The sequence below is a fragment of the Athene noctua genome, chromosome 5 (genome assembly GCF_965140245.1).
Source record: "Athene noctua chromosome 5, bAthNoc1.hap1.1, whole genome shotgun sequence".
NCBI lineage: Eukaryota > Metazoa > Chordata > Aves > Strigiformes > Strigidae > Athene > Athene noctua.
In genome coordinates this window covers 7,050,779-7,076,400 of record NC_134041.1, presented here as the reverse complement: position 1 = coordinate 7,076,400, position 25,622 = coordinate 7,050,779, and the positions used below count along the sequence as shown (strand labels likewise).

Sequence of the window (25,622 nt, the reverse complement as noted above, 5' to 3'; positions counted from 1 at the left end):
CTGGAAGAAGAGAGAGAGGAAGTAACTTAATTGCTTTAGACCTCAGTTCAGCTGGAGTAGAGAGGAGAGAATCAGTGTCCCTTTTCTGGAATTCAGCAAGAACATCGCATTCTTGGTGAGGACAGATCCTCTGCAGATTTTGTGGAGGTACTGTACAGAGTGCTGCGGGGCATTCACAAAACAGGTGGCTTTTTATTTAAAATAGTAACTCTGCTGTCAGTGGCAAAAAGCTGTGTTGCTTTTTTGGAAGTATTGCTGCACTTGGAGCATACTGTGTTACAAACAGCGTTTCCTCTCTTTTTTACGAAGAAGGGAGAAATAAGAAATCTGAGGCTTCTGGGCTAAACATGACCAGGGCTGGAGTTTGTGTGTGTCTCTGTGTGTCGGGGGGTTGTTTTGATGTTTAGTTCTGTAATATAGGGCTTAGGAGATAAAAAAGAGATTGGGTAGATGGGGTATTATATCAAATTTGGAGACTTTGCCTCTAAGACATTTGTAGTTTCAGCCTATCTATGCCTGGTCCCTGAAGATTAGTTGATGGGTTGAAAACCAGGGGGAGTTAAAGGGGAGGGAGATGAAATGCAGGAAAAAACTGCTGATCTGTCTGTTCCTGGCTAATTTGAACCAGACCCCCAGGGAATGGAAGGATATTCCCACCTGGAATTCAGATTTTGTGTTGAATGCGGCTAAAATTAAAGAACTGGTAACAGATAGTGCAGCTCCAGTATCCAGCAATGAAATGCTAAAACACACCGTCTCTGCTTCTCTTCTGTCAATTCCAGCATGCTTTCTTTTGGCATCCCTCATGGATCTTGCAAACTGTTTTGACAAAGAGCAATGGGATATTGTTGCTTCCCCAAGTCTTTATATTCAGACTATAGCTGCTTCCTCTTTCCTACTCACATTTTCCCATATGGTGACTTTGGAAAATTCCTCTCCGATTTCGTTGGGAAGTACAGGAAACTCTCGTTGGTAGAGGGTTGCCTATTACTCTCTCTAATTCTGCTGCTCACATCTGGAAAGGATCTGGTTTGGAAAGGGGAGACTAGCTCTGAGCTTAGTGCATGTAACTGACATGGCATGAGCCGAGGGAGCCTGTGGGGGCAAGAGAAATGTTCTTTTCCATTCATCTGATTTCTGACAGCAAAGGTGAGTTTTTCAGCACTTTATTTTTTTATTTTTTTTAAAAAGCTGGATTGTCAGACAACATCCAGCAGCCTGCCTTTCAGCTGCAGCTTTTAGAAAGGATATTCACTGTAAGTAACAAACTCAGTTAACCTGTTGATACTGAAGGAGAGGATGTTTCTCCATCTGTGTGTGTGTGTCCTGTGAGAATACGTGTGGAGAATAATACAGAGACGAGGTATTTTGAACATGGTTCTGTTGTTTATTGAGGTAACTGTAATCACTGAGAAGCATACAGTAACTCCTGAAACTTCAGCTTACTTCTTGAGACTCTGCCTTTTGTAGCACTCTGCCTCTGGTACTGTGTGGCAGCGAAGTGCAGAAAACAGCGGTGGTTCTGTCTGGACTCAAAAAGATGCAACTACAGAACCCCCTGAGCTGGTTTCAGTGTAACTTCAGTCTTTGGGTGGAAGGACCTGATCCAAAGCCCACTGACAGCAAGAGAAAAGGAATCTTTCTAGGGGGTTTTGAGCTACTCCTTTAATAAGGTTTCTTAATAAGACTTTGGATCAGGCCCGTGGAAATGAGTTTAAATGGACTGAGTTACTTCAGACTTTCTTTGAACTAAAAAGAAAATCCAAATCATGCCTGGTTTAACTGCCTGCACTCCAGATGCAAGCACATGTTTCAGCATCCAGAGTGTCTCCCTGTGGCACCACATCAGCATTCACTTCAAAGGCATTGTAGCAGAAGCATGCGCATTGATGACAACACGGTGAGATTGCCTCAGAAATTGTAGTGTGCAATAGATACAATATTTCATGTTAATTTCTTAACATCTTTTCAGCTATATATGTGGAAAAGTCAGCATGTTGCAACTCTATAGAGCCCAATACCAACCACGATGTAACTGTGTGCTATGGGAACAGTGTTGGTATTGTTACAGCAGGGCTGGTTGTGACTTGCGTATAAGAAGTTTTGCTGTTTTTTTTTTCTTCAGGTTCTTTTGCAAGTATCTATAAGGGTAAGCCGATACATAGAAAAAATACTTTGTTAGAGATCTGATACGCTTTCTGAGATTATTTTCTCTAAGATTTCTGAAATATTTTCTGAGATTGGGTCACCAAATACTAAGGATTTTACTAATCCTCTCTCTATTGGCATACTCATGTGGCCAATTTTGATCTCACTACTAATATTTAGCTGACATACAAGGAACACCATTTGATCTCTGGAATGCTTTATAAAGGAGATTCATTTCATTCTATTCAGCTTTTACAGATATGGAAGCTGTAGAATAGTGAAGCAGGGAGAAGAGGGATCAAGCAAACAATGTTAAAATGCTTAAAAACACCCAGCATGCTGGTAGCAAAGACCAGGACCAAAGCAAAACGATCCATGTCTCGGGATGCTCTGTCCTCTAGCCCCACCTTCTCTCATTTCTTCAAGTATAATGCAGTGTTTAAAGAAATTATTTAAGATTTTCATGACTGTGACCGAGAGCAGGATCTCTCCAATGCTTTCCAAGCAACAGAAGTCTGTGAGAGCCCCAAGGAGAGTTTCAGCTGGGGCAAAGCAGCAAAGCCCCGTGGATGTAAATGGAGATGTGCCAGTTCTGTCGGCTGCCAGTCTGGCTTTGGGAGGTTCTTGCTTCCGATGCAAAGAAGGAACCTGGGCTGGCAGAGGTGAACAGAGTACTTATTTCCTACTAAGGTTATTAATCCATTGCACTTTTTCACCTTAAAAGATCAGCCTAAATAAGAATTTCTCATCACTGTTGAGTACTTCTGCAAAGAATAGCTGAAAGGATAAAAGACAAACCATTACCAGCCCTCACTGCAAATCATTATGTATGAAATCTGAGAAGAGCAACAAACGAGACCGAGGGGACTGGATTAGGGCCAGCTGGCTGGTCCAGTAGATATTCCACTTCTGTTTGAATTATTTTAACCTGCTGCCAGAAAGATAAAAGCTGAACATTAGCCAGGCCTCTACGGTTCAGATCAGCACTGTCCAAAATCAATAGGAAGCCCATTTCATTTCCAGGAGCCATGAGATTTTGTTACTGTTCGAGGCACATGTAGCAGCGCCTCCGAGAGGCACCCTGACAGCGGGAGTCACCCCTTTCCAGCATACCTCGCTTACATTAACGAGAACTTTCTTCCCCGTGCAAAAGGGTGAGGAACAACAGTACGACCAACAGTTACATTGAAATAACATTGCATAACCTCCTCTATAAACCTCCGTGATCATCTGGCGTTTCTCAATATGAAAAAAGCAATAAACAGCTTGAGGAGTCAGGGACGGTGCGGGGGGGACCCGCTGGCAGGGCAGCGCCCGGCCGGCGGCCCGGGGCCGGGCAGCGCCGCTCGCCCTATCCGGCTCCCCGAACCGCCCCGGGAGGACGGGAGGGCACCCAGGGAAAGCGGGAACGCCGGGCGGCGGGGCTGGCGCCTGGGGCCCCCGCGGCCCGCGGGCGGGAGGTGCGGTGGTGGGGGCGCTCAGCCGGGCCTGACCCGGCGCCCTGCTCTCGGCTTGCAGGGGCGATGCCCGCCGGCGGCCGGGCGCTGCTGGCGCTGGGGCTCCTGGCGCTGGGCTGCGCCGCCGCCGCCCGCCCGCAGCCGCCGCCCGCCGACAACGACTTCCCCGAGCGGCGGCGGCCGCCCGGCCCGGCCCCCGCTTGCCCCCGCGACTGCGGCTGCACCCAGGAGGGCGTCGTGGACTGCGGCGGAATCGACCTGAAGGAGTTCCCGCTCCTGCTGCCGGAGCTGACCAACCACCTCTCCCTGCAGGTAAGGCAGCCGAGCCCCCGACAAGGGTGCCCGGACCGCCGCGGCCCACCCAGGGCCCACAGGGCCGCCCGCGGGCCCGCCCAGGCCCTCCCCGCAGCCCGGCTCCTTCCCACAGAATCCTCAAGGTTGGAAAAGACCTTGAAGATCATCCGGTCCAACCATTAACCTCACACTGACAGTTCCCAACCCCACCACGTCCCTCAGCGCTTCGCCTCGGGAGCAGGAGGTGTGACAGGCCCAGCACTGCCGCTCGACAAACACACCTGGACCTCGGCATCAGTTCTCTCCCCACAGATCCAGGGAGGGAAAAAGATAGGAAATTTTTTCTCTTTATTCCTTCCCAGCTCCAAGTGAAGAATTTTTGTCCGAGCTAATGATTATTGTTTCTGGTGAAGGCCTTTTGTTTTGAGGTCATGAATCCTTTGAAAAGGACAGGCTGAATTACTTCATTAATGAGAATTTTCCTGGCAGCATTACACATTAATTAATGTTGTAAACACAGCGTACCAGTCCACACACAGACCCAACCAGCGTCCCAGTGTCCCACCTCTCCCCGCGGCATGTGGACTCAGCTGGGAGCAGGTGTAACCTGGCCGAAGCCATCCATCGCCATGAGCAGCGGGGCCGGTGACATCCAGACGGCTGGTGCTGTCAGGCCTTCCACAAGTGGTTCAGTTTCTGTCAGGATGAGGGCACGTAAAGGTATGAGATGCAAACTTCAGGTAGAAGCAGCGGTCTGTCCTAGGCTGGCAGCAGATTCCTATGCTCTGCTGTTAGTGAATTGATCCCTATGACCAGCATTTGGGCTGGCATGTTTACCCGCCTGTGCTCTGACACCTGAGGGCATGGGCAGGGCCAGAGCATGGCAGCCCTTTGGTCATTCCTCCCCTGAGCAGTGGCAGTACTTCCAGGCTTTTCAGTGCCTCTTTGGCCCTTAACTAGCTGCCTTTTAGTTTATTGCTCCTACTTGCCAATTCTGTTCAATGGATGAAATGCAGATTTTGTTCAGAGCTCCCCATCCAAGTGCAGCATAGTTAGAAAAACTGTAATGTAAGCTGGCGCCTTCCTCAGCAGATCTGTCTCAGGCGTGTGCTAGCCATGGCTCCTGCCTCTACTGCCAAAAGCATAGAAGCTTTTTGGAGCAGCAACTGTCACTTTCTTGTGTGGCCTGGCTTCCTGCACCGTAGGTCCTTGACTGGACCCCTAGTTGCTAAAACACTAGAATCACTCATTAATAGTCAAAATGTTAGTCAGCATGTCCATGAAAATCTGACGGCAGTCACCCCTGACAGCAGAACCAGAGAAAGCAAGCCCAGTTTGACGCTTCCTGCTCACGATGAGTTGTTTTTAAAACAACATGTAAGTAACAGAAGTAATAAACTTGGAAATCCACAGTGCCAATCTTGGAGCAAATGCTGTGCTGCAGATATGAGGTTTGGCTGTGGCAGATGGATTATAGGCCTTGCCAGGCATAAATCACACTCTTTGTGTGCTACCAGTGCACAAGCCGGATATTTCTAGAGATGAGCACAAGCTATAAAAGTTGGTTCAGGCCTTCCAATGCTGCTGGGTTTGGATGTCTTGGTTTTGAGATCTGAGTTTGGCTCATTATGGAGAGAATGACAATGATTTGACATGGTGGGTTCATTTCCAAGTTTTACTGGAGTTCACAGTCTGGCTTATTGGGATCCTTCTTGGATTATTCTGATGATGATTAATACCCTCCATTTTCTTAGAATAACCAGATAGAAGAAATCTTTCCAGAAGAGCTTGCTCGTCTTTACAGACTGGAAACTCTCAATTTGCAAAATAACAGGCTAACTTCAAAAGGTAAGCTGGCAGAGCCGTGAAGGGGACAGAGCCTGTGCCTCCACAACACTTACGCAGTTTATGCAGTGAGGCCAGTGACAGCTGATAGGGAAAGCCACAGATGATGGACTGACTTGGTTGGAGTGTAAGCCTCGCTCCTCTGGCTGTCACACAGATCATGGAGACACTTTATCATCTGAAACATAATACTCAGTGTATAAGAATGCAGCCTTACTGGACCAGTGGAGGAGACCTGGCAGCAGCACTGTGTACTGTGGCGTGAGATCTTCTCATCCAGGAAACTCCCTCCAGTCCCACAGGCACATCAATGCAGTGCACTTGAGAACCAGAAATGTCTACATGCTGAATGATTTACTTCTGACTGACCTTGTTTCTTAATCCACTTCTTTAGTTCAGTCTAGTCAGTCAGTGCAGTTTAGTCCAGTTCAGACCTTGTCAAATTTGGTATAAATACAAATAATATATACTGCAGATAAGGCAACTTTTACCCTTCTTCTAAAACCATTTTGATTTTTGTAGGCAGGTTTTGCTTGTTAGGTTTTATGCTTATTAGAGAAAATTGACAAGGAGTTAGTAAGGAAAGCAAAAGAAACAGGACTTGGAGTAAGAGGAGGATATGTACTACAAAAGATAATAGTTATTGCTAATTTTGTGTCACCCAGTTGCTCTGAATGCTGTTGCTATCCTTATTCCAAGGATAGAGAACAGCCTTCATTGAGAATGTGGGCATATTATGCATGGGACCCACAAGACAGCACCCTTACGTAGCACAAGGAAGGCTATGCTTCAGACTTGGGCATTGTTACCTTTGGGCTTTGATGTTTCTTTCACAAGCTTCAGTGCAACCCTGAGTTTCCAATATGTTTTGCCGTGGGAAATAGCTTCACCTTTGACTTACAGTTATCTAATTGCCAGGTGAAAATGTGATTTGCAGCCTTTCCATTGTGACAGCAATTGTGCTTGTGTGATCAGCTGGATGTGGAGTGATTTGGCTGAAAATTAATAATTATCGGGCAAGGGTAAGCTCTGAGTTGGCTCAGCTCTCTGAGCTGGTTACTCTGCGGCTATCTGGATTGTGGGGGAGCAGAACAAGAGAACGGTTATGACATGCAGATACTGGTGTTATTTTGGCAATATCATGGTCGTAGATCAGATTGATCTGATCATTAAACAACCTCAGATTATGTCCTTCCAAGAAAAATCGTTTGCGGATTCATGAGCAAATGACAAAAGAAACTTCTTGGATAGCATGACTGCTGCGAGCACTGATGATCAGCCATACAGCAAGTCTGCACAGCTCTGTACCTGACCCTTGCTGGTGGGGTTGGCCACAAGCCTTGCGTGCTTAGGAGTTTTCATGGTCTTCCACTGCTCTTAACAGTCTGTGGGGTTTTTTGAGTTTTAAAAAAGCCAAAGACAACAACAGGTCTGAGTCAGATTGTTTCTGTGGCAATGAAAAATATTTAAATCTCACATTATAGGTATTATCAGAGAGAGAAAGCTACCCTCTGGTATTTTCACTCAGAGAGGCAATAAGTTGCCAATGTCACTGATTAGTTATTTCTGTTTTTAAGGGTTGCCAGAGGAAGCATTTGAGCATCTGGAGAACCTGAATTACCTGTACCTGGCAAACAATAAGGTAAGAGGTTCACAAGGCTTTCAGAGTTCTTTTCTAATCAGGTTCTGAAAGTTAAAAGAGCAAGTCTTCAATTCTTTTAAAACATATATCCTACATAAGTGAAATTGTGCTAAAGTGGTATTCTAATGCAGGTTCATCTAAGGTCAAGACAATCAGTTAGTATGCTAAAAAATCAGAGGACAAACACGCCAGGATATTTTTTGAACACTTATTTGTGCAACTGGTGAAAGGTTTCCCATGTGTGTGTAGGGAGGTATAGCAAGCCCTTGCGTTTATAAATTATCACTGTCTTCAGTAGGCTCTGGATCAGCTGCATGCAGGTTTGGTAGCTGCTGTATGCAATAAGCTGTGGGGTAATGGTGTGAAACGCTGCATGTCTCATCAGATGAGGCTGGTTGAAAAAAGCTATCCAGTTTTCCTTGACTCCCATTCTTACTAGGCTTGATGGAGGGGGGATGCCCACACACAGTGAAACTGCGCAAGTTATGAATTTATTCTTCTAGCTGCAGCGGTAGGAACTGAATTTCTTTTTTAATGGCAAAGATCCTAGGTGCTTTCCTATTAATGACCCAAGTTGGATGTCATGACAGAAGCACATCTTTCCTGCCAAGCCTAGGAAATGAAATAACTTCTCACATACCCTTACATCTGGGTGGTTGCCTTTATGGCTTTCTTTATCCCCAGTGATTGTCCACAAATATTTGCTACAGAAGAAACTGGGATGCCACAGAAAAATATAAGTTAAAACACCAGGCAGAGCTCCTTTTGTCTATAAAAACCCTGCCCTTCCATCCCTCCCTCCCTCTCTCTCCCCATATATATATATTATACGCATGTCTGCATATATATTTTATTATCCTCTTAAAATCTGTGATCTTTTGACGTTTTGTTTATATACATGTGGCCACACTCAGGTTTCAGTCAGGCCAAGACATAGCCAGAATCACTCCATAGATTTCTGTATGGAGTGATTGAGAATAGAACCCATTCCTCAGTACAGTAACATTGTGTTCTTTTCTCCCTTTCAAGCACCATTTCCATATAACAATCTTGGCAGTTAATAACTCCATAAAAAGGAACAAGCCAGACTGTGACTAATATTCCAGAACTTTGCACTCCAATTTTCCCTGTGTGACAAAACAAAGTGTTTGGTTTTTCTGGCTTTACTGCAGAGAGAAAAGGATCCCAAAAGAAAATGCAAACATCAGCGAATGTCAGAACTAGTTACAGAGAGAAGTTGTTGACCCACAAAAATAACACATTTCTTTATAAATCATAAGCCAGGACAAACCAGATTGGCTTCAAACTGCATCCACTCTGCAGCAGGAAACACTGCAGATCAAGTAACTGTGGTGTCTGGAGGAGAGCAGGGATTTGCTGGTAGTTTGCTCCTTGTTCTATGGATTATTTTAATGCTGCTTCATCTTCAATTGTGATCCCATCAGATGTAGCTAAATGGTCTTTCGTTAAACTAGCATGGTTGGAGAAAAGAAATATCATAATAGACTAAAAGCCTTCTGTGGCTTATGAGTAACAAGTACTTCAAGTAAAGAACGCATGCTGTAGTTTCCTTTTTAAATTTTCACCCCACTGTCATCATTTCTATCTGTCACATATTATCTACAGTAAGCGTTGTTAATAACAGTAATCTCTTCCACCAAACTGTAGACCAGGTCCTGAGTTGTCATTATTATTTACTATAAACTGGTCGTTTTGGTGTCAGAAGGTTTTACATTTCCCCCTATTCCCAAAGTGATAAGGGATTCACCTGGATCCAATACTTCTGTTTATATCAAAACTTGTTTTGAAACTGGTAATAACTTTTGTATAATCCTTCTAAGTACATTGGTTAACTTATTAACAGTGGAGAAACACTCTCTGCCATATGGAAAGGCAGATCCAGCAGTAAAGCTGCAAGAAAATTGCAGCTGGAGAAATGCATATTGCTACTTATTAGGCAATACTAGACAAAGCTACTCAGTGAAGTTTGGTTTTGCTTACAGTTACAACAATCCAGCATTAATCCTTCAAGCAGTCAACCAGTGAAGATCAATTAGTCTCATGACTAAGTGCTGAAATGCCAAGGCAAAGTCCTGAGCAAGTGAAAACTCTTTTTGGATGAAACTTTTCTCTTTTCTCTTTCTTGTGGTTCTGATGTCTCTCATTTCACATATCTGAGCCATGCCCTAAAGTTATGACCTAACAGACTGTGTTTTAATATGAAAGTGATTGAGTCTGTTTCCTGTGTCTGAAGTCTCAATCTTATGTCACAGTAGAGACTTATTTCTGTCTGAGGCACAGTCAGACCTTCCTAGTCAGAGATTTATCCACTTTTCTGAAATCACCTCTCCCAGCTCAGGAGGTGAGATATTACTGGTAAAGCCAAGAACAGTACTGTGGCAACCATAGTAGTATGTAGAATGCCTGTTTCCACTGATTACATACTCTCTGGAAATACTGATAGGAGCATGATTTGTGGGAAAGATCTTTTTTGTGTTTGTCACCATTAAACATTTAAGACAGCTTAAGGATGGAGGTGAAAATTAAAAACAGTAAATAATGTACTTTCATCTTTTAAAAAATAGGGCTGTATTATGAGTGCAGTAATTGTGACATCATGGATATAGTCCATCAATGCACACTTGACAAACTAGTAGAGATATCTAGGCATCCTTTAGATAAATACATAGTCTAAGGCTAGGGTTAGGCAGTTATCCAATAAAGTGTCTGGTCTCTCAAACATTGTTAATTTTTAAAATATTTTTTGGTTTACACTATTATTAATAACCACTTGCAGTTTTACAGTAATAAAAATTTGAAAAATATGTTTTCTCATCATGTGAGTCTTGCTGTGCCTTGCTGGCTGTAGGGACTAAGTTCTGTTTCATGCAGCAGTGCTGTGAGGAAGGAGCTTTACAGATTCAAAGAGTTCAAAGCTAAAAAGCAGATCTCTTCCATTGCCCAGAGTTTCTCATCCTGATCTCAGAGCTTTAGGTGACAAAGAATTCAGTATCTCCCTAGAAAAGATGTTCTCTCCAGAACCCTTCTGAGTGTACATAAAATATTGTAAGAGCGGTCTCATTAGTACTGTAGTTAACATCTGTAACCACGGTGATTGCACCTGCCTACTGCAATTCAATAGTCTTCTGCTTAAGTACTCAAGGTTCATATCTACTACAGCACTGTGTTAATAATTTATTTCCCAAGGGTTTAATCGTGATGCATAAATCTTCTGGCTTTATGCTTTCCAGAAAACTGTCGTCTAACTTGTATTGTAACCTGTATTCTTGGTTTCTAGGTGAATGACTTTGCTATTAGAAGCCACTCAGTGAACCTCGCTACTGTTGCTCTGTAAAACTGAGGTTTTTTGATCATTAGTTTTCACTCCACCAGTATTTGTTCAGATGCAGATGTTCCTAGCATGATTTTTTTTTTTAAACCACTGATAAAAATAGCAATAGACCAACACATCAAATAGTATAATTCTCATCAGCTATAAAGTTTTGGAGACAGGACCTTTCTGTATTTTGTTTCTGATACATCACTTGTTTAATGAAGAAAGTATCACTGTACTGGTCTTTGCTTTGAAGTCCCATGTGATAGTCCATCATTTGGCTTAGAAATATCCCTGTCCTTTGGGAACCTGAATCCTCTGTTGAAAAGATAATTGTAAATGGATGTAATATTGCAACAGACATATGAAGTGACACTTCCCCCCCGCAGTATACTTTGGTAAGAGAGTAAGTAGTAGGCCACTGTGAGATGGGTTGGATTTTTTTGGCACGGCAAACGGAGGAATTAGGAACAATAATAAGTGAAGTGTTTGCTCTCTGAATAACAATTCCTTGATTTCTTCCACCAAAACGAGACAGGACTCATCCAACCAAAACAAACATTCACATATCATGGAGCAAAAGTCTGTCTCCTTCCTGGAGAGATTAGTGAGTGAGGACAATTTGTTTTTGTTCATGCAATCTGCATTCAGTTTAATTTATTTTTGCTTGTTTAGAGAAAATAAATTTGCAAGTGTTTTGTTGCTGGTCTAATACTTGGTTAAAACATTTGTTGCATTTAGTTGGAATTCCCTGATATACTTCTTTTACAGCTAACAGTGGCTCCGAAATTCCTACCAAATACCTTGATCAGTGCAGATTTTGCAGCCAATTACCTCACTAAGATATATGGGCTCACATTTGGACAGAAACCAAACTTGAGGTAAGGGATCGGGAAGTAAAACTATAATAGTGTTCTGCCACTGCGTGGGAGCAGTTGGTGGGTGATAAGAAACTGTCTGGCTAAACCATGTTATTGCCTACTTATGATTTTTGGAAAGAAGCTGTTTGTTATTCTCGGCATGAAAGATCAAACAATCTATTTCAAATAAACACATTCCAAGGGCTTTTACTAGCTGCCAGACACTTTTGCACAGATAAAAATTAAATTGTCTCCATCTTATTTGTGTATCAGTTATGAGTGGAAAGGAACAGCATTGGTTTCTCAAAATGGAGATGAACTGTTTAAAAATCTCTAGCTTTATTATAGTCCATTCATTAAAAAAAATTAGAATCAGGTTCAGAGTGGAGTACTCAGTGCAGTTGAGTATAAGTAGCTCAACTATATTAAAGCTAAGCACTTTAGGGCCTTCAGAAGTGGTTCATATCCTCAGGTCTGGTTCAAAGGTCTCTCTGCTAGTCTGAGGTTGTGATTTTCTCAGCTGGATCCAGCGCAGCACATTGGCCCATCTCAAACTCGCATGCACATAGACCACCTCTTCTGAGATATGGTCTTTCCAAAGGCATTTTGGGTAATTTACACAGATGCTGCAGCATCTAAATCTTGCAAAGACATCTCAAACTATTGGTAGCAGTTTACGCATCCAAGTTTGGAAGCAGTTACTAATAGCTGATCCAGTTGAGCTCCTAGAGCCCAGTCTTGTGATAAACTGAAGATTTCTCCATTCCCAATGAATTAATTGAGAACTGAAGCTAGCCTTCAGTCTTGTAGTCTCTTGGTAGCTGAAAAGGCTGAGTCACTCACTGATTTTCGGCAATATCTTGTTATGAAAGAAACTAGATTTATACATGTGTTCTTCCTTAATCTGAGTCGCAGAAGCTGCTGTGTTTTGATTTCATATTAAAATTCTTGTACTCTTCTGATTTTCACACTTTCCTATACCAACACTAATTTTAATCAGAATAGTATCTCATTGATTTCCAAGATTGCTGATATAAAATCCTAACAGTTGTTTCAGTTGGTTTATTTGCCCCCAGCAGAGTTCATGGTCTCAGACTGATTATTTGTAAAGCAAGATTTTCAGAAAGGCAAATATTTGTGAGTTAAAAGTACAGCTGACCATGCAGGGTGAACAATATTTTCACTGTGGCTCTGGACTCCCTGGAGTGTGTGGTCACACAATTGTATTTCAATACTGAGTCTTTCCTTCCTTCCAGAAAGATAGTGCCAAGTTCTCTGCAACTGGTAGAGAATCCAAGAACGAGTTTAAAAAGCACACTTTGACACTGTACTCTTTTTCAATTTTAACCTGTCTTTACAGTTTTATCTGCCTACTGCATCTTGGGGTAAACACAAGAAAGGAAGAGGTAATCAAAGTCAGTAAAATCCTATAATTTTTTTTTTGTTGAAAAGAAGTCAGATGAATTCATTTAGCAGTTAAGCCAGTGAAAACCAGGAATAACTTCATAGGGGTCCACTGTTTTATACGGAATTAAAACCTGTGTGAGAAAGAATGGATCCATTTTAAAAAATCTGATTGGATAAACTGTGAATTCTGTGAATATTAAAGGTTAAAAGTAAGAAGGGCAAAGGGAAAATAAGAAATGGTCTTTCAATCCCAAAGGTTCATTAAAAACCAAAATTTTTCCAGATTAGAGTAAAACTGCTGTCTTTCTGTCACTACTCTATGCCTTTCTGAGTTCTAGGATTTGGAGACAAACTGTTTCCTGGAGTATTTCCAGCCTTCATGGGAGCAGAAAGAATGGAGGGGTGAGAGACAGCTCTTTCTTAAGAGATCTACAGGTTGATTTTGCAAGCCCAAGAAGTCTCGATCTGATTCCAAATAGAAGTTAAAATTTGGGGCATATCTTGTAATCACATAGGAGTTCTAACCCTCCTGAATGAGGCCACCATGCTGACGTTCTTTCTTTCAAAGCACTGAACAATCTCAGACTTGCATTCAGTTTGTTGTTAGGAAGATAAGGCTACTGGTGAAATTTGTATTTGCATGCAGGTTTGAATTTTGCACACATATACATTTTGGAGAGTATTTGGACCAGCCATTTGGTTTTGCATCTATATCCCTTGCTAAATTAAAGGGCACATTTTAAAAACAAATCTAATTATCTCAGGGAAAGAAGAGATTGGAATACAGTTTTTAAACAGCTTTTTCTTGGTAAACAAAAAAAGCCAGATGTCACTACCTGTTTAACTTCATCTTCTTTCTTCTTCCAACAGATCTGTGTATCTTCATAACAACAAACTTTCAGATGCTGGGTTACCTGATAATATGTTTAATGGCTCTGATAATGTGGAGATACTCATCATGTCCAGCAATTTCTTAAAGTATGTTCCAAAGAATCTCCCTCCAGCACTATATAAATTACACTTAAAGGTAATGGAAACAAGGTTTTGTATTCCTTTACAATTGTGACAAAGTACTGTGTTCGTATGGGATTCAAACCACGCAGCTAAGCCATTTCAGTGCACTTGGAAACGTTCCCAGGCCCATTGTAAGTCTTGTCTGCTCAACAGTAGCTGTCTCCTGTGTCCTTACTTTTTGGTTCGTAAGTAACAGTGCACTTTTGCAAAACTCCATAATGCTCACAGGGGACAAAAATGCTTTTCTATGTTTTCAGGGGAATGTATTGTAAATGCCTATATGGCAGCATTGTTGGTCTCTTCGTGCATATAATGATATTAATACGTAGGACAAGAAAGTAGATCACTCTTCATGGCTGCCCAGTTAAGGTTGTCACTGACAATACTGTTTTTCCTGACAGCTGCTTACCCACTATATACTGGCTTTGCTCACTACCTCGTTTCACACAGACTACTCTTTCCTTGCATCAGTGATTTTTGTTTGCTACTGAACTGGCAATTCAAAGATGAAGTTTGGATCGGTGATTCTTTGCTGCTACAACTTCTCCAGCAGTAGTGCAATAGCAGAAGTTGTGGTATTGACTAGTCTTCAGCATTTTTAATACTGTGTCATCTGATTTTGATAAAAACACTTCGTCATGTCTGTACTAGAGTTCTCATCCTTGTTAACAATGGGAGAGCTGCAGCGGTGGGGAGTCCTGGTTCCGCTTGCTCCTAGTGTTGACAGCTCCTTGGACTTGTGTAGACTGGAGTCTGTTATCAGCCCCTGGACTTAGGCAGTTCTGTGTTGCCTCCCAGCTTTCTTTTCCCTTGAAGGTTTCACCACCAATTCTCATTAAAGTCTTCTAGAAAATAGGCTTCTCCAGCATGAATAAGGGCAAACAGTCTGATCCTTTAAATTGCTGGAATTTCTCTGCAAAGTATGAAGTTACTAGTCCCCTGCATTTTATTGCCATTTATAGGTAATCATTATCTCCCAAAGGGGTCTCAGACTTTGAGGACTACACTTGGAACTTGTATCCTTCCCTGCTGTCACCAGTTGTGTTAAGGGCAGAGGAGCTGAAGAGAGAGCATTTTGTTTTCAAGTGCACTGCATGTCAGTAGTAATATTTACCTTGATATTTTGACTGGGAAAAAACAGGACAGTGGGAAATGAGAGACAGCCAATAGTGTACCAAAAGTGTCCACAAGGTGTACTTTAGATGTGACAGATTTTTTTTTTTTTTTTTTTCTTTCACCGTTCATTGAGACACTCAGAAAAATCTGTGGTGGTATCCACTTTATACTAGTTGGCACATGAATCTAGTCCAGTCTGTCCATCACATTATTGTGGGAAGTTTAACAAATTCAGTGTCAGTATTTTAGATATCCTTTTATAATTCCTACAGTTCCTACATGGAATTTCTAAGTGGAATCTAGTTTTATATTTTGTTTGTGTCTGCCTGCTGGCTACTCCAAAGCCACGCTGAGGCAATAGGAGTAATTATTTTGGAATCTACATTGCAGGAACTGTACCTTTTGGAATGCCATTAATGCTAGAAGGATGGCTGGTTCCCAGCTTCCAACCTAATTCTCCTTTATCATGAAATCTGTTTTACAATATCCAGAAATCTTGAGCAAACTCCAGAGGTGGTTGTCTAGAATACATTATACATTTGCACATAGGTGAAAGGACTACGAATACAAAATAAAACTGTCTGGGAGCAGGGGGAGAATTCTAACTCCTTAGCCCAAAGATTCCATGGGGAATCAATAAAAATAGGCTGTAATATTTCAGCCGAGTATTTGTATTTATTTCTTAAGCAGAATTATAATGTCCCCTGAAATATCTTATGTCTAGCCCTTTTGAAGTTTAATTGCCTGGTGTTAGCTGAGCAGAACATGAATGTCCTATGTTTTTTCATGCCAAATAATGTGCTTTCTGCTTCTGGTGACTCTAGAACAACAAGCTAGAGAAGATTCCCAAAGGAGCCTTCAGTGAACTTGCAGGTCTGCGAGAGCTGTATTTACAGAATAACTACTTGACTAATGAAGGAATGGACAATGAAACCTTCTGGTGAGACTGAGATCTGTAGTTTGTACCTCTGGGTCTGTCTACCTCCTCTGGTACAGTAGTACATCTACTGAACAAAGTACATCTTAAAAAGTACATTTATTAAAAGCTCTATGACGTTATGCATTTCTCTGCTAAGTCTGTATGTCTATAGAGTCTAAGATTCAGATGCTGCAATTCAAAAGCAAAGGTCTGGGTGAGTGGTTTGAATTCACAATGTAGAATACTTTTATACAAAAGATGTAACACTGAACATCAGACTGCATCACTCCCTGATTGCCACAGACCCAATCACACCAGGTACTAAGTGCTTTCTGCGAAAAGGCCACCTAGAGCAATGTCGAAAGCTGGTCTCTGTTCTTCCAAACCAGCCAAAAGTGAGGTTACTTGGGAGTTTCCAGTTTCAAGGGAGTTCACTGGAAGTTAAGGCCAGACCTTCAACTTTGCTAAAGCCACTTCTGTGTTTCTGTGAAGGTGACTTGAAAGCAGCCATAGATACACAGTTTTGAATTCATCTGGCAGAGCTGTACCCCAGTGCAGATGTTTGCTGGAGTAGGCAGGGATGCAGTGGTGCTGTTCAATAGCCAGATGGCTGCAAAAGCTTTGCTACAAGCTGGTGCAACAGAAATAGCCTTTGACTGTCCTAAATTTAGCCTGGGACTTAGCACTTCAAAAAGTTAACATTTGTGTCTCTCCTTGCACCGAGTGCTGCCCTTGTTCTGCCTGAAAATTCAGATCACATAACCTGTCCTGCCCATAATGTAATTCTATAAACTTTTCTGATCTCCAGACATGAAAATGTATCAAACTCTGCTTTCCTTTTCCACCTCCTGCTCCCAGAAACCTCCCTTAGTAATTTATTACCATAGCTGTGTTGTGTCTACCTCCAGATCACGTTGGACATACCATTTCTGTTAAGGTTTTGATGAATAGAATACAGTGGCTAGAGCTGAGGCACCAGTCACAGTCAGCAGAGGGGGTGGATATTGCTCCTGTCTGCCCAGCACAGCATAGTTCTGTTGAGATGTACCCAAGCTGGGGAAACGTTACAACTTGCAGCAATGAAGTGCTTTACCCAAAGAGTATATTTGCTCATTCAGAGCATGCTTGGATAGCTGTGAATAGCAGTGTAACCAGTAAGTAATGTCTGTAATGCATTAGTTCTCACACTTCCTGAAAACTTCCTAGCCATCTGCAGTGGGTTATATAGTGCCATGCAGATTAAAAGTCTCATTTGAACTCAGGAACCGACTTGAAGTACAGGGCTCCTCAATCCTGGCATGTAATACCATTGATCCACATCCAGTTGGTATAAGTGACTGGTCTGAGGTTTTATTTTAGCTTCAACTGAGTCCATGGAATCCAGATTCAGTAGCTTACACAAAGCAGCTCTAGCCCTGACTCACTTCCGTAACGTTAGAGGGTCAGGAGAAGTTCACTACTTTAACCTAGGACACTGAATTAGCATTTCTGCTTTTCATAAGATTAATATTTCATCATCTAAAAATCAGACCTGCTTTTCAGTTTCAATATACACTTTTCAGAGAGACAGAAATTACTCATGCTCAGGCCATGGTTCTGTGAAACCGAGTGCTAAATTTTGTGTTCTAATGGTGCTCCCACAGCATCTTTCTTGTGGTATTTGTTCACTGAAATTGCTCATATGTTGCTACCTGTGGTGTCAAATGAGAGAACAGTACACTGCAAAATTGATCTCAGGTCTCAGCCCAGCAGCAGTTTGGATGTCTGTGGACTCCGGCAGGTTCTCTTGCTAGTGTGGCTGGGGAGCAATGGCAGTGCTTAGTCCTAATAATGGCCGTATGGGAGCTCCCTGGTTTGCTGTCCCCATCTGTCATATCATGAGACAAAAAAGGGCAGTAGTGGGAACTATGCCAGGTAAAAAGACTCTAAAGCAAAGATTGTAAAATCCTAGGGGAAGTTGGTTATCGTTTCACCTTGCAGAATCTAAATGGAGAGTGTTTTCTTTCCTGCTTTCCCAAGGAAATTGTCTAGTCTTGAATATCTGGATTTGTCCAGCAATAACCTCTCACAAATCCCAAGTGGTTTACCTCGAAACATCGTCCTCCTTCACCTGGAGAAGAATGCAATTAAGGTGATTGGCAGAGATGTCTTGACCCAAATTAAGAACCTGGAGTACCTTCTGCTCCACAATAACAAATTAAAAGCCCGAGGTATTCACCCGTTAGCCTTCCAAGGCTTAAAGAAGCTGCACACTGTCCACCTGTACAACAACATGCTGGAAAGGATTCCCAGTGGGCTGCCCCGGCGAGTGAAAACCCTTATGATCCTTCATAACCAGATCTCTGAGATTAACAGGAATGACTTTGCTACCACTTACTTCCTTGAAGAGCTGAATCTGAGCTACAATAAGCTCAAAAGTCCTCAGATCCATCGGGAGGCCTTCCGTAAACTGAGGCAACTAAAGTCCTTGGATCTTTCTGGAAACAATCTCCACACTGTGCCCTTTGGCTTTCCAAAGAACTTACAGATTCTGAAGCTGAAGGAGAATGAGATAAGCATCATCCCAAAAGGGACTTTGTCTGGGATGACAAAGCTGCGGGAACTGTATTTGAGCAACAATAAACTGAAAGTAAATTCATTTTACTCAAGAGCGTGGAGAGAACTCAGCAGTCTCCAGGTAGAAACATCACCTTCTCTAATTGTTTTAGTAATGCTGATGTCCTCGTCTGTCTGCCTAAGCCAATTTGTGTAGCACCAATACTAGATGCGCTGGGTCCTCATGTTTTGGGCTTGCATTGTAAGTGCTACACCCTCTGTTTCTAGAGTAGAAATGATGTGCTGTTGTGCCAGAGATGGGTACCTCGCACTGCTGACCAGGGTGGTGGTCCACCATATACAGCTAATTGTGGGAAATGCAAAGACATCTTTGTTTCTGAACCCTAGCAGTGTCCTATATTTTCAGATAATCATTAGTGAATGTTGTCATTAGAACTGAAATGATGCCTTTCAAGTAGCTTGTCTCCCAAAAGATTTAAAATCAGCTCTGAAGAGAGACAGCAGGAGGAAGGAATGCATAAACAAAAACACTCTTAATTCTCAAAGCCCCCACATCAGCTTATAATCAGACAGGCCAAGCTGTAGGATTTAGCGGCTCAGCTGGCTAAGGCACCTGGATAGCAGCTAGGAGGTCTGGATTCAATCAGCAGCCTTCTCATTTGCTTAATTGTTGGAGAAAGTTAAACACAAACCATAAGGCAGGCAGGAACAAACACATTTGTGCTGTGCAAAATGACCTTTCAAGATTGTTACACTGGCTGAAGGATTTGTCTGCATTTCCTTTTAGGCAACAGCCTGTTTCCTGCAGTAAAAGGTATTACCTGTGTCATATGGTAACCATCTAGGGTGCATATGTTTAGGTCACTGTACAGGCAAAGTTTGTACATCTTGGAGCAGATCAGGGATAAGGGAGATGGACCATATCTCACACTGCCCCAAGTGTGTTTTCAGACAATACAAATCTTTTATCTACGTGAACATTTCCCTTTCTGTTGTTTCTGGGAATAAACAATAACTTTCTTTCAGTTAATGTGAATCAGCAATGCAGCAACATCATCACTAGAGCTGTTGGTTTGCATCAGGTGCAGATTTGGTCCATGGCTTTAATGATACATTTTCCATTTGTATTGTTAGATTTGTTGGTGCCTCACGGATACATGTGTGTGTGTGTGTGCATGCAAATATATGCAAGCTGGAAAGTGGTCTGGAAAGAAGACACTGTTGAGAATTACAGATACTGGAATTGTTTCACTGCAGTAGCTTAAAAAAAATGTAGGGACTGTCAGCTGGATTGTGGTTTTTTTCAAAGAAATATGGGTCATGAGACCTGTTATGCAGCTTTAGCTGTTGGTTGGAATGACAAGCTTTCCTTCTCGGAAGGCCCGATTCATAGCTACTTCACATTACTTCTACTGTCCCTCCCTTGTAGTCAGTGTCAAGCCACTGTTCAATGTTGTTCAGCGTTGCTGAATCAAATATTGGCCCTTCAGTTGTACCTACCCCACAGCAAACCCTGTTTGTATTAAACAAGGTTAAGATAATAGCACATACTTAAAATTCTGTTAGACTAATGGTGAGGTTTTGGCTGTTGCTTTTTTCTGAAACAGTATTCTACTTGTCAGTTATTTCTATGATAGTATATATGAATCTTTTTTATCATTAAGGGTTTAACTGTGCAATTGGTTTATGAGTTGGTGCACTGGAGTGAATTTGACAATAACCATCACATAAGAACCTGTTTGTGCATGTACTTAACATACACTTCAGTGCACACTGTTTCCATGGAGATCACTGAAGACTATCAGCAATTGCAAAGCAAGACATTTACATAATTGTTTGCCAGACTGGGATTACGGGGAGTATAAAATCACTGAAATTGTGACAATCATTTGCAGAAGTGCAGCTTTGAATAAAGTGTAACTACTGTGTCAGCTTGTTGCTATGAAAATGCTACAATACAGGATAACAAAACACTTCTTGTTGATCCATTTTCTTGCATAAAATTAATCTGAGAAGTGATCATGGCCTTTAGTCCTGATGTCTTCATACATTCTCCATGTTAGAATATTTTCAGATGTTTTTATGTGTAACTAACAAATCACTAACCTTAGCGAGTGAAGTGTTTGCATTGGCGGCTTCCAAGGAATTGTCATGCATATCTGAAACCCAGTCTGCTTTTAATTCATCTAAAGCAGGCATGGGCTAAAGCCTGGGGACAGAGATAAAGAAATGTTGGAACTCCTAAATAAAACGGCATGATGTCTCACATTCAAATCATGATGCTAAATAGTAGTGTAAGAGAGCAGAATTGTCATGGCCAGACTTACCTTGATGTAAATTACAGGTAGATTAAATTAGTTTATACTGTAATAAATATCACTTCAGTTTTTTCCAGCATGAACTTAAACTGAACCTTGCAGCATGGCTGACAGTTTGCAATTTCCACTGTGCACACGGTGTATGTCATTTTCCTGACCTCACCAGAAGGGAGAGGTTCTGAAGCAGACTCACCAAAGTACCATCTGAAAAATAAAGCCCAGTTACAGATGATTTTCAAACACAGCAAATCCTGGATAAGCTTTGCATAAACATTTCACTTCTGCACTGTTACTGTACTAAGTTTTTTATAAGTGTGCATATATATATGTATGTATTTTTATACACTTATGTGTATGTGTGTATACATAGAAAAGCAATGGATAAACTTCCAAAGGAGGGGGGGCGGGTGTGTATGGAGCCAGCCTTTGGAAGTTCATTTGTTGTCACATTTAAATCTCTTTTTGGAGTGCTACTAATATTTAAATTCAATTATTTATTTGACCCCTTGTTGTCTCTTCCTTGCAGTCACTAGACATGGCTGGCAACCAGCTGACTTCTATCCCATCGGGCCTGCCAGAATCTCTAGAATATCTGTATCTTCAGAACAACAAGATCACCACGGTTTCAGAGAATGCTTTTGAGTCCACACCCAAAATAAAGGGGATTTACCTCAGGTAAGGTCAAGTTTCCACTTTAACACACAAGATGTTTTCTTCTTCATCCACTTTATAATTGTTTACTTTCTAGAAAGTATTTAAAATCCTAACTTACTAAATAAGCAACTTTGTTTTATAGTAATGTATGATGAAACTATGTTCATCTGCTCAGAAAAGACATGGATACACATAATAAGTTATTTCTGTTTGGAGAGTTTGTACTTTCTGTGCTTATTAGAATGGATTAGGCATGTTAGAAATTCATGGAAATTAATGTTTAATATTATGTCATATTCCAATATTCAGCTCTGAGATAAAAGTTTACAGTCCACTTGTAGGACTCCAGCTTAGCCCTGGATTTTGACAAAATCCCCCTCTAGTGAGGCGTGTATGACTAATCTTGAAGTTGTGTGCATTCCCTTGATAGTCTTGTCAGAAACAGATGACAAGTTACAACTCTGATAATTATGTAAGTTCAGAAGATTTTCTCGTTTTTTTCGCTACTCTGTCAGTTGGATGAAGACTTTGTTTTTATAGGTGACAGATACTGACCTTTTTTTACATATAATGTAAACTCACAGTAATGTAACTGATTTAAGTACAGATTTATACCACAAGAAGTGAAACAAGCATCCAGCCCAGTAATATATTCAGTTTTAATCTGATGGAAGATTGTTGAAAATACTTCTTAGAAGTAATTTATGAACGCCTACAGAATATTTGATTAAGCTGATCTAATGGATGTGTTCAAAAAGCCTAGGCTGCCTGCTGCACAAGACTAAATATGGCCTTATTTTGTCTGTATGCAACTCAAATGTTCTGTAGTTCTGAATAGTTCTGAAGCATACCTTTTTGGATGAATGATTCCATACCAAGCAAATAAAATTACAAAGTCTGGTGTAAATTAGAGCAGTCTGTCTATTCAGCTGCTCACATTTACAAGATTTTAGTGAATGCTTGGATGTAAACCAGAAACCACATACCACAAACTATATTTCTATATAAAGAGAAAAAAGAAATTTGCAAAACTGTTTTGCTAACATATTTAGGAGGCAACTCCACCTATGCTAGGTTGTATTTCTTAATGGGACGCTATTAGTCACTGCAATGTTGTAAAATCATAATATACATCTGGAATATTAGACAGAATATGATTTTAAGCATGTTTGAGAGTAACAGACCAAGCAGTATATGTGAGAAGTTCAAATTGCAGATTAGTGTATTTACATTCTTGGAAAACAAATAACAGATAAAAAATTATTGCATACTGCTTTGTTTCTAAAGGGATACCGTGTACCAGTGTTTTGAGGTTTGTGGAAGAAGAATTAAACAGTCAAGGGATGACACAGAATTTCATGAAAAATCAAGTTACACTTTGAAATGTGGGCTATGGAGCAGAAGACTTTCCTCTCTGGGAAGGAGAAAGCAGAATACCAAGAGAATTTGTCGGGGGAGGAATTGCAATATTATGATTTTTTTCCTTACAGAATACAGTTATAGAAGAGGGAAGAGGGGCTGGAGCAGAGAAAAGTAGGAGTTTTTTGAAAGCTTGGTCAGTGAAATTGGGATCAGTGGGAGATACTTAATGTTTCTCAATAAGTTCCTGTAGGATCCTTGTGATGATACAGAGTACTGTCAGCAAACTTTGTTCAGTCATTGCATTTACATGCATTCCCTTCCTTCTTCCATCATGAATTAGTACTCCTAGAGTGCTGTTACAGGTCAGTGTAAAGTTAGAGTAACTTGGGTCAGTGTAAGTTGGCGTAACTCTGCACAATGGTTTCCTCCTAGTCTCCTCATTTCTGTGTTGGATATAAACATGGGTTTATTTTAACAGGAGGCCTTTTTGTTTATTTAAAGGTTTAATAAGATTGCAGTTGGAGCACTGAAGGAAAGTACCTTCCAAAACCTAAAGCACTTACAGGTACTGGATATTGAAGGGAACCTTGAATTCAGCAACAGTTCAAAGAATAAAGGTGACTCAGAAGAGGAAATGGAAGATGAGGAAGAAGAAGAGGAAGAAGAACTGAGATAAAATGTGAACTCACATAATCACATCATGTGGGAGGTAACAACTGTAGTTTAGTTAAATCAAGGACCCAGTTCTCACACTCTTGCATAAATAATTGCAATTTACAAGTATGATTGAAACATAGTAAGTGAGTGTCTGAGCCCTAGACTCAAAGACTTCTACTAAAACATGCCTGGGAATTACAGAGTCAAAAAGGGTTGAAAATACATTATTTTGTAAAATGAAACAGTATCTATCTATGTTTTATTGGAGGCAGTGGATTGTTTATAGTGGCTTCTGATTATAGCCACAGCAGACCCCATAGGTAAATATGAAAGCCATTATTTACTAATTCTGATAACAAAAAATGAAAAGATGTTGCATGACATTTTAAAAGTTCAAAAGGAAAACAAACTGTGAAGCTTACTGATGCTGAAGATCATGTGAGCTGAAAATGGATTAAAAAAGTTAGACAAATTAAAGGAAGATAGACCTACCAATGTCTGTCAAACATGGCATTGAGATTACAACCTCTATCTCAAACAGTTCTTAAATCACTGACCAGTCAGAGTAGGAAGATAATGTTATACTTAGCATATTTCTTATGGAAAGAATATCTACTTCAGGTCACTTTTGGAGATGGTATGCAGGCTTGGATTGATGCCTGGTCCAGGATAGCCAGTTCTCAAGAGCTTGTGCTTTTGCTACTGATAAGTCTTGGTTTATTGCTCACTTCACGCAGGTTCACTGAAAGACCAGTTACAGGTTGTGATTGCTGCTGACTTCAATTCCAGACTGGTAATTAAAATTAAGATCTTAGTATTCCATAAACAATCTGGCCAGCCACTCAATCTCTCTAGTTGAAACTCTTTTATTTTCAACTGCAAAAGATGAAGGGAGAATAATGTTTGAAGAATATGCATTTTTCCCTAAGAAGACCAGGGATCTGCTTAATGCATCTCTTATGTTCAAAGATGATGAGGTTCAAGACACTACTCTATTTTTGGAGAGTTAAACTCTAAGACTTGGAAAAAATTTGTTTAGTTTTGTCCCTAATCAACATTTTGTCATAGAGAGTGATGCAAGGAATTGCGAGGAATAGTGCTAATATGTTGAAAAGATGATGGGGCTTGAAAAGGGCAGAAGCTACTTGGAAAGATATAACGTTAGGCCTCCTGGCTGGGCTATATGAAAACTTTATGAGAAAAGAAATAATTTATATCTACAGACTTAGAGTACATATAACTTCCAAATCAACACATCTCTGGTTTGGTTTGGGGCATGTGTGACATGTCAGCAGGTACAAAGTTTGCATATTCTGAATTCTGTATTCCATTACGTAATTGATTTTGTTTTTCTGATGTTTTGCAGGAAAGCATATGGAAACGTACATATATGTCTTTGTGTATATATCTATATAGATATACAGAGAACACTTAGCAAAATGTGCAATGAATTACGCAGAAACTGTCATGGCACTGGGCCAGGCTCATGGAAGACTGTGTTATAGTGCCTTATTCAGGGAGAGACCCTGAATGCCTTTCCAAAGCTTCCAAATCATCTTATACAAGACCCAGGATCATAAGGGATTGCTCTGGAACTCACAAAAGCTGGCTTTTGTTTCTTCTATTTCTCTTCCTTCACTGTTTCCATCTGTAATAACAATATGGGACTGTTTTAAACACTTGCCTTCAAATGCTGGTTTTGTCACTGCATTTTAAATGAATCGTGTATATGCTTCGCTTCTTTTCCTCCACCCCAAAGAAGCTGTTGTTGATCAGGGGAGATGGATATTTGCAGTAGTTTCATGTGTGGAGCAGTGTATGAGGCATTTTGGTCATCAAGCAGCAGTAATAATTCTGGACGCAACTATTCTCTGTTGTAACAATGTGTATATTTGGATGAGAAAAACATAGTAAGGCTGGATCCCATAATATTTTATCTCTACTGCCAAAGCCTGCAGTAAATGCCTGTTTTAGAAAGGTTTTAAGATAAAACAATTGCTCTTGTGAATAAATATTAAAAAATCTCTGTGTCTGCCTTC

At 41.0% G+C, this 25,622-nt stretch overlaps 1 protein-coding gene across 3 annotated transcripts; it reads left to right on the top strand.

Moving 5' to 3' along the window:
• On the top strand, positions 1-25,622 carry PODN (podocan). Of its 3 annotated transcripts, none has more exons than XM_074906187.1 (11): positions 1-115; positions 3,667-3,917; positions 5,654-5,747; positions 7,322-7,386; positions 11,492-11,601; positions 13,858-14,014; positions 15,942-16,057; positions 18,056-18,713; positions 21,437-21,585; positions 23,428-23,635; positions 24,950-25,622. In XM_074906187.1, exons 2-10 carry the CDS (start codon positions 3,672-3,674, stop codon positions 23,600-23,602), a joined length of 1,770 nt encoding a protein of 589 aa, XP_074762288.1. In that variant the 5' UTR covers positions 1-115; positions 3,667-3,671; the 3' UTR covers positions 23,603-23,635; positions 24,950-25,622. The 3 variants fall into 3 exon arrangements, with proteins under 3 accessions (XP_074762288.1, XP_074762287.1, XP_074762286.1); XM_074906186.1 differs by having other exon boundaries at positions 9-147; XM_074906185.1 differs by lacking the exon at positions 1-115 and adding an exon at positions 591-1,149.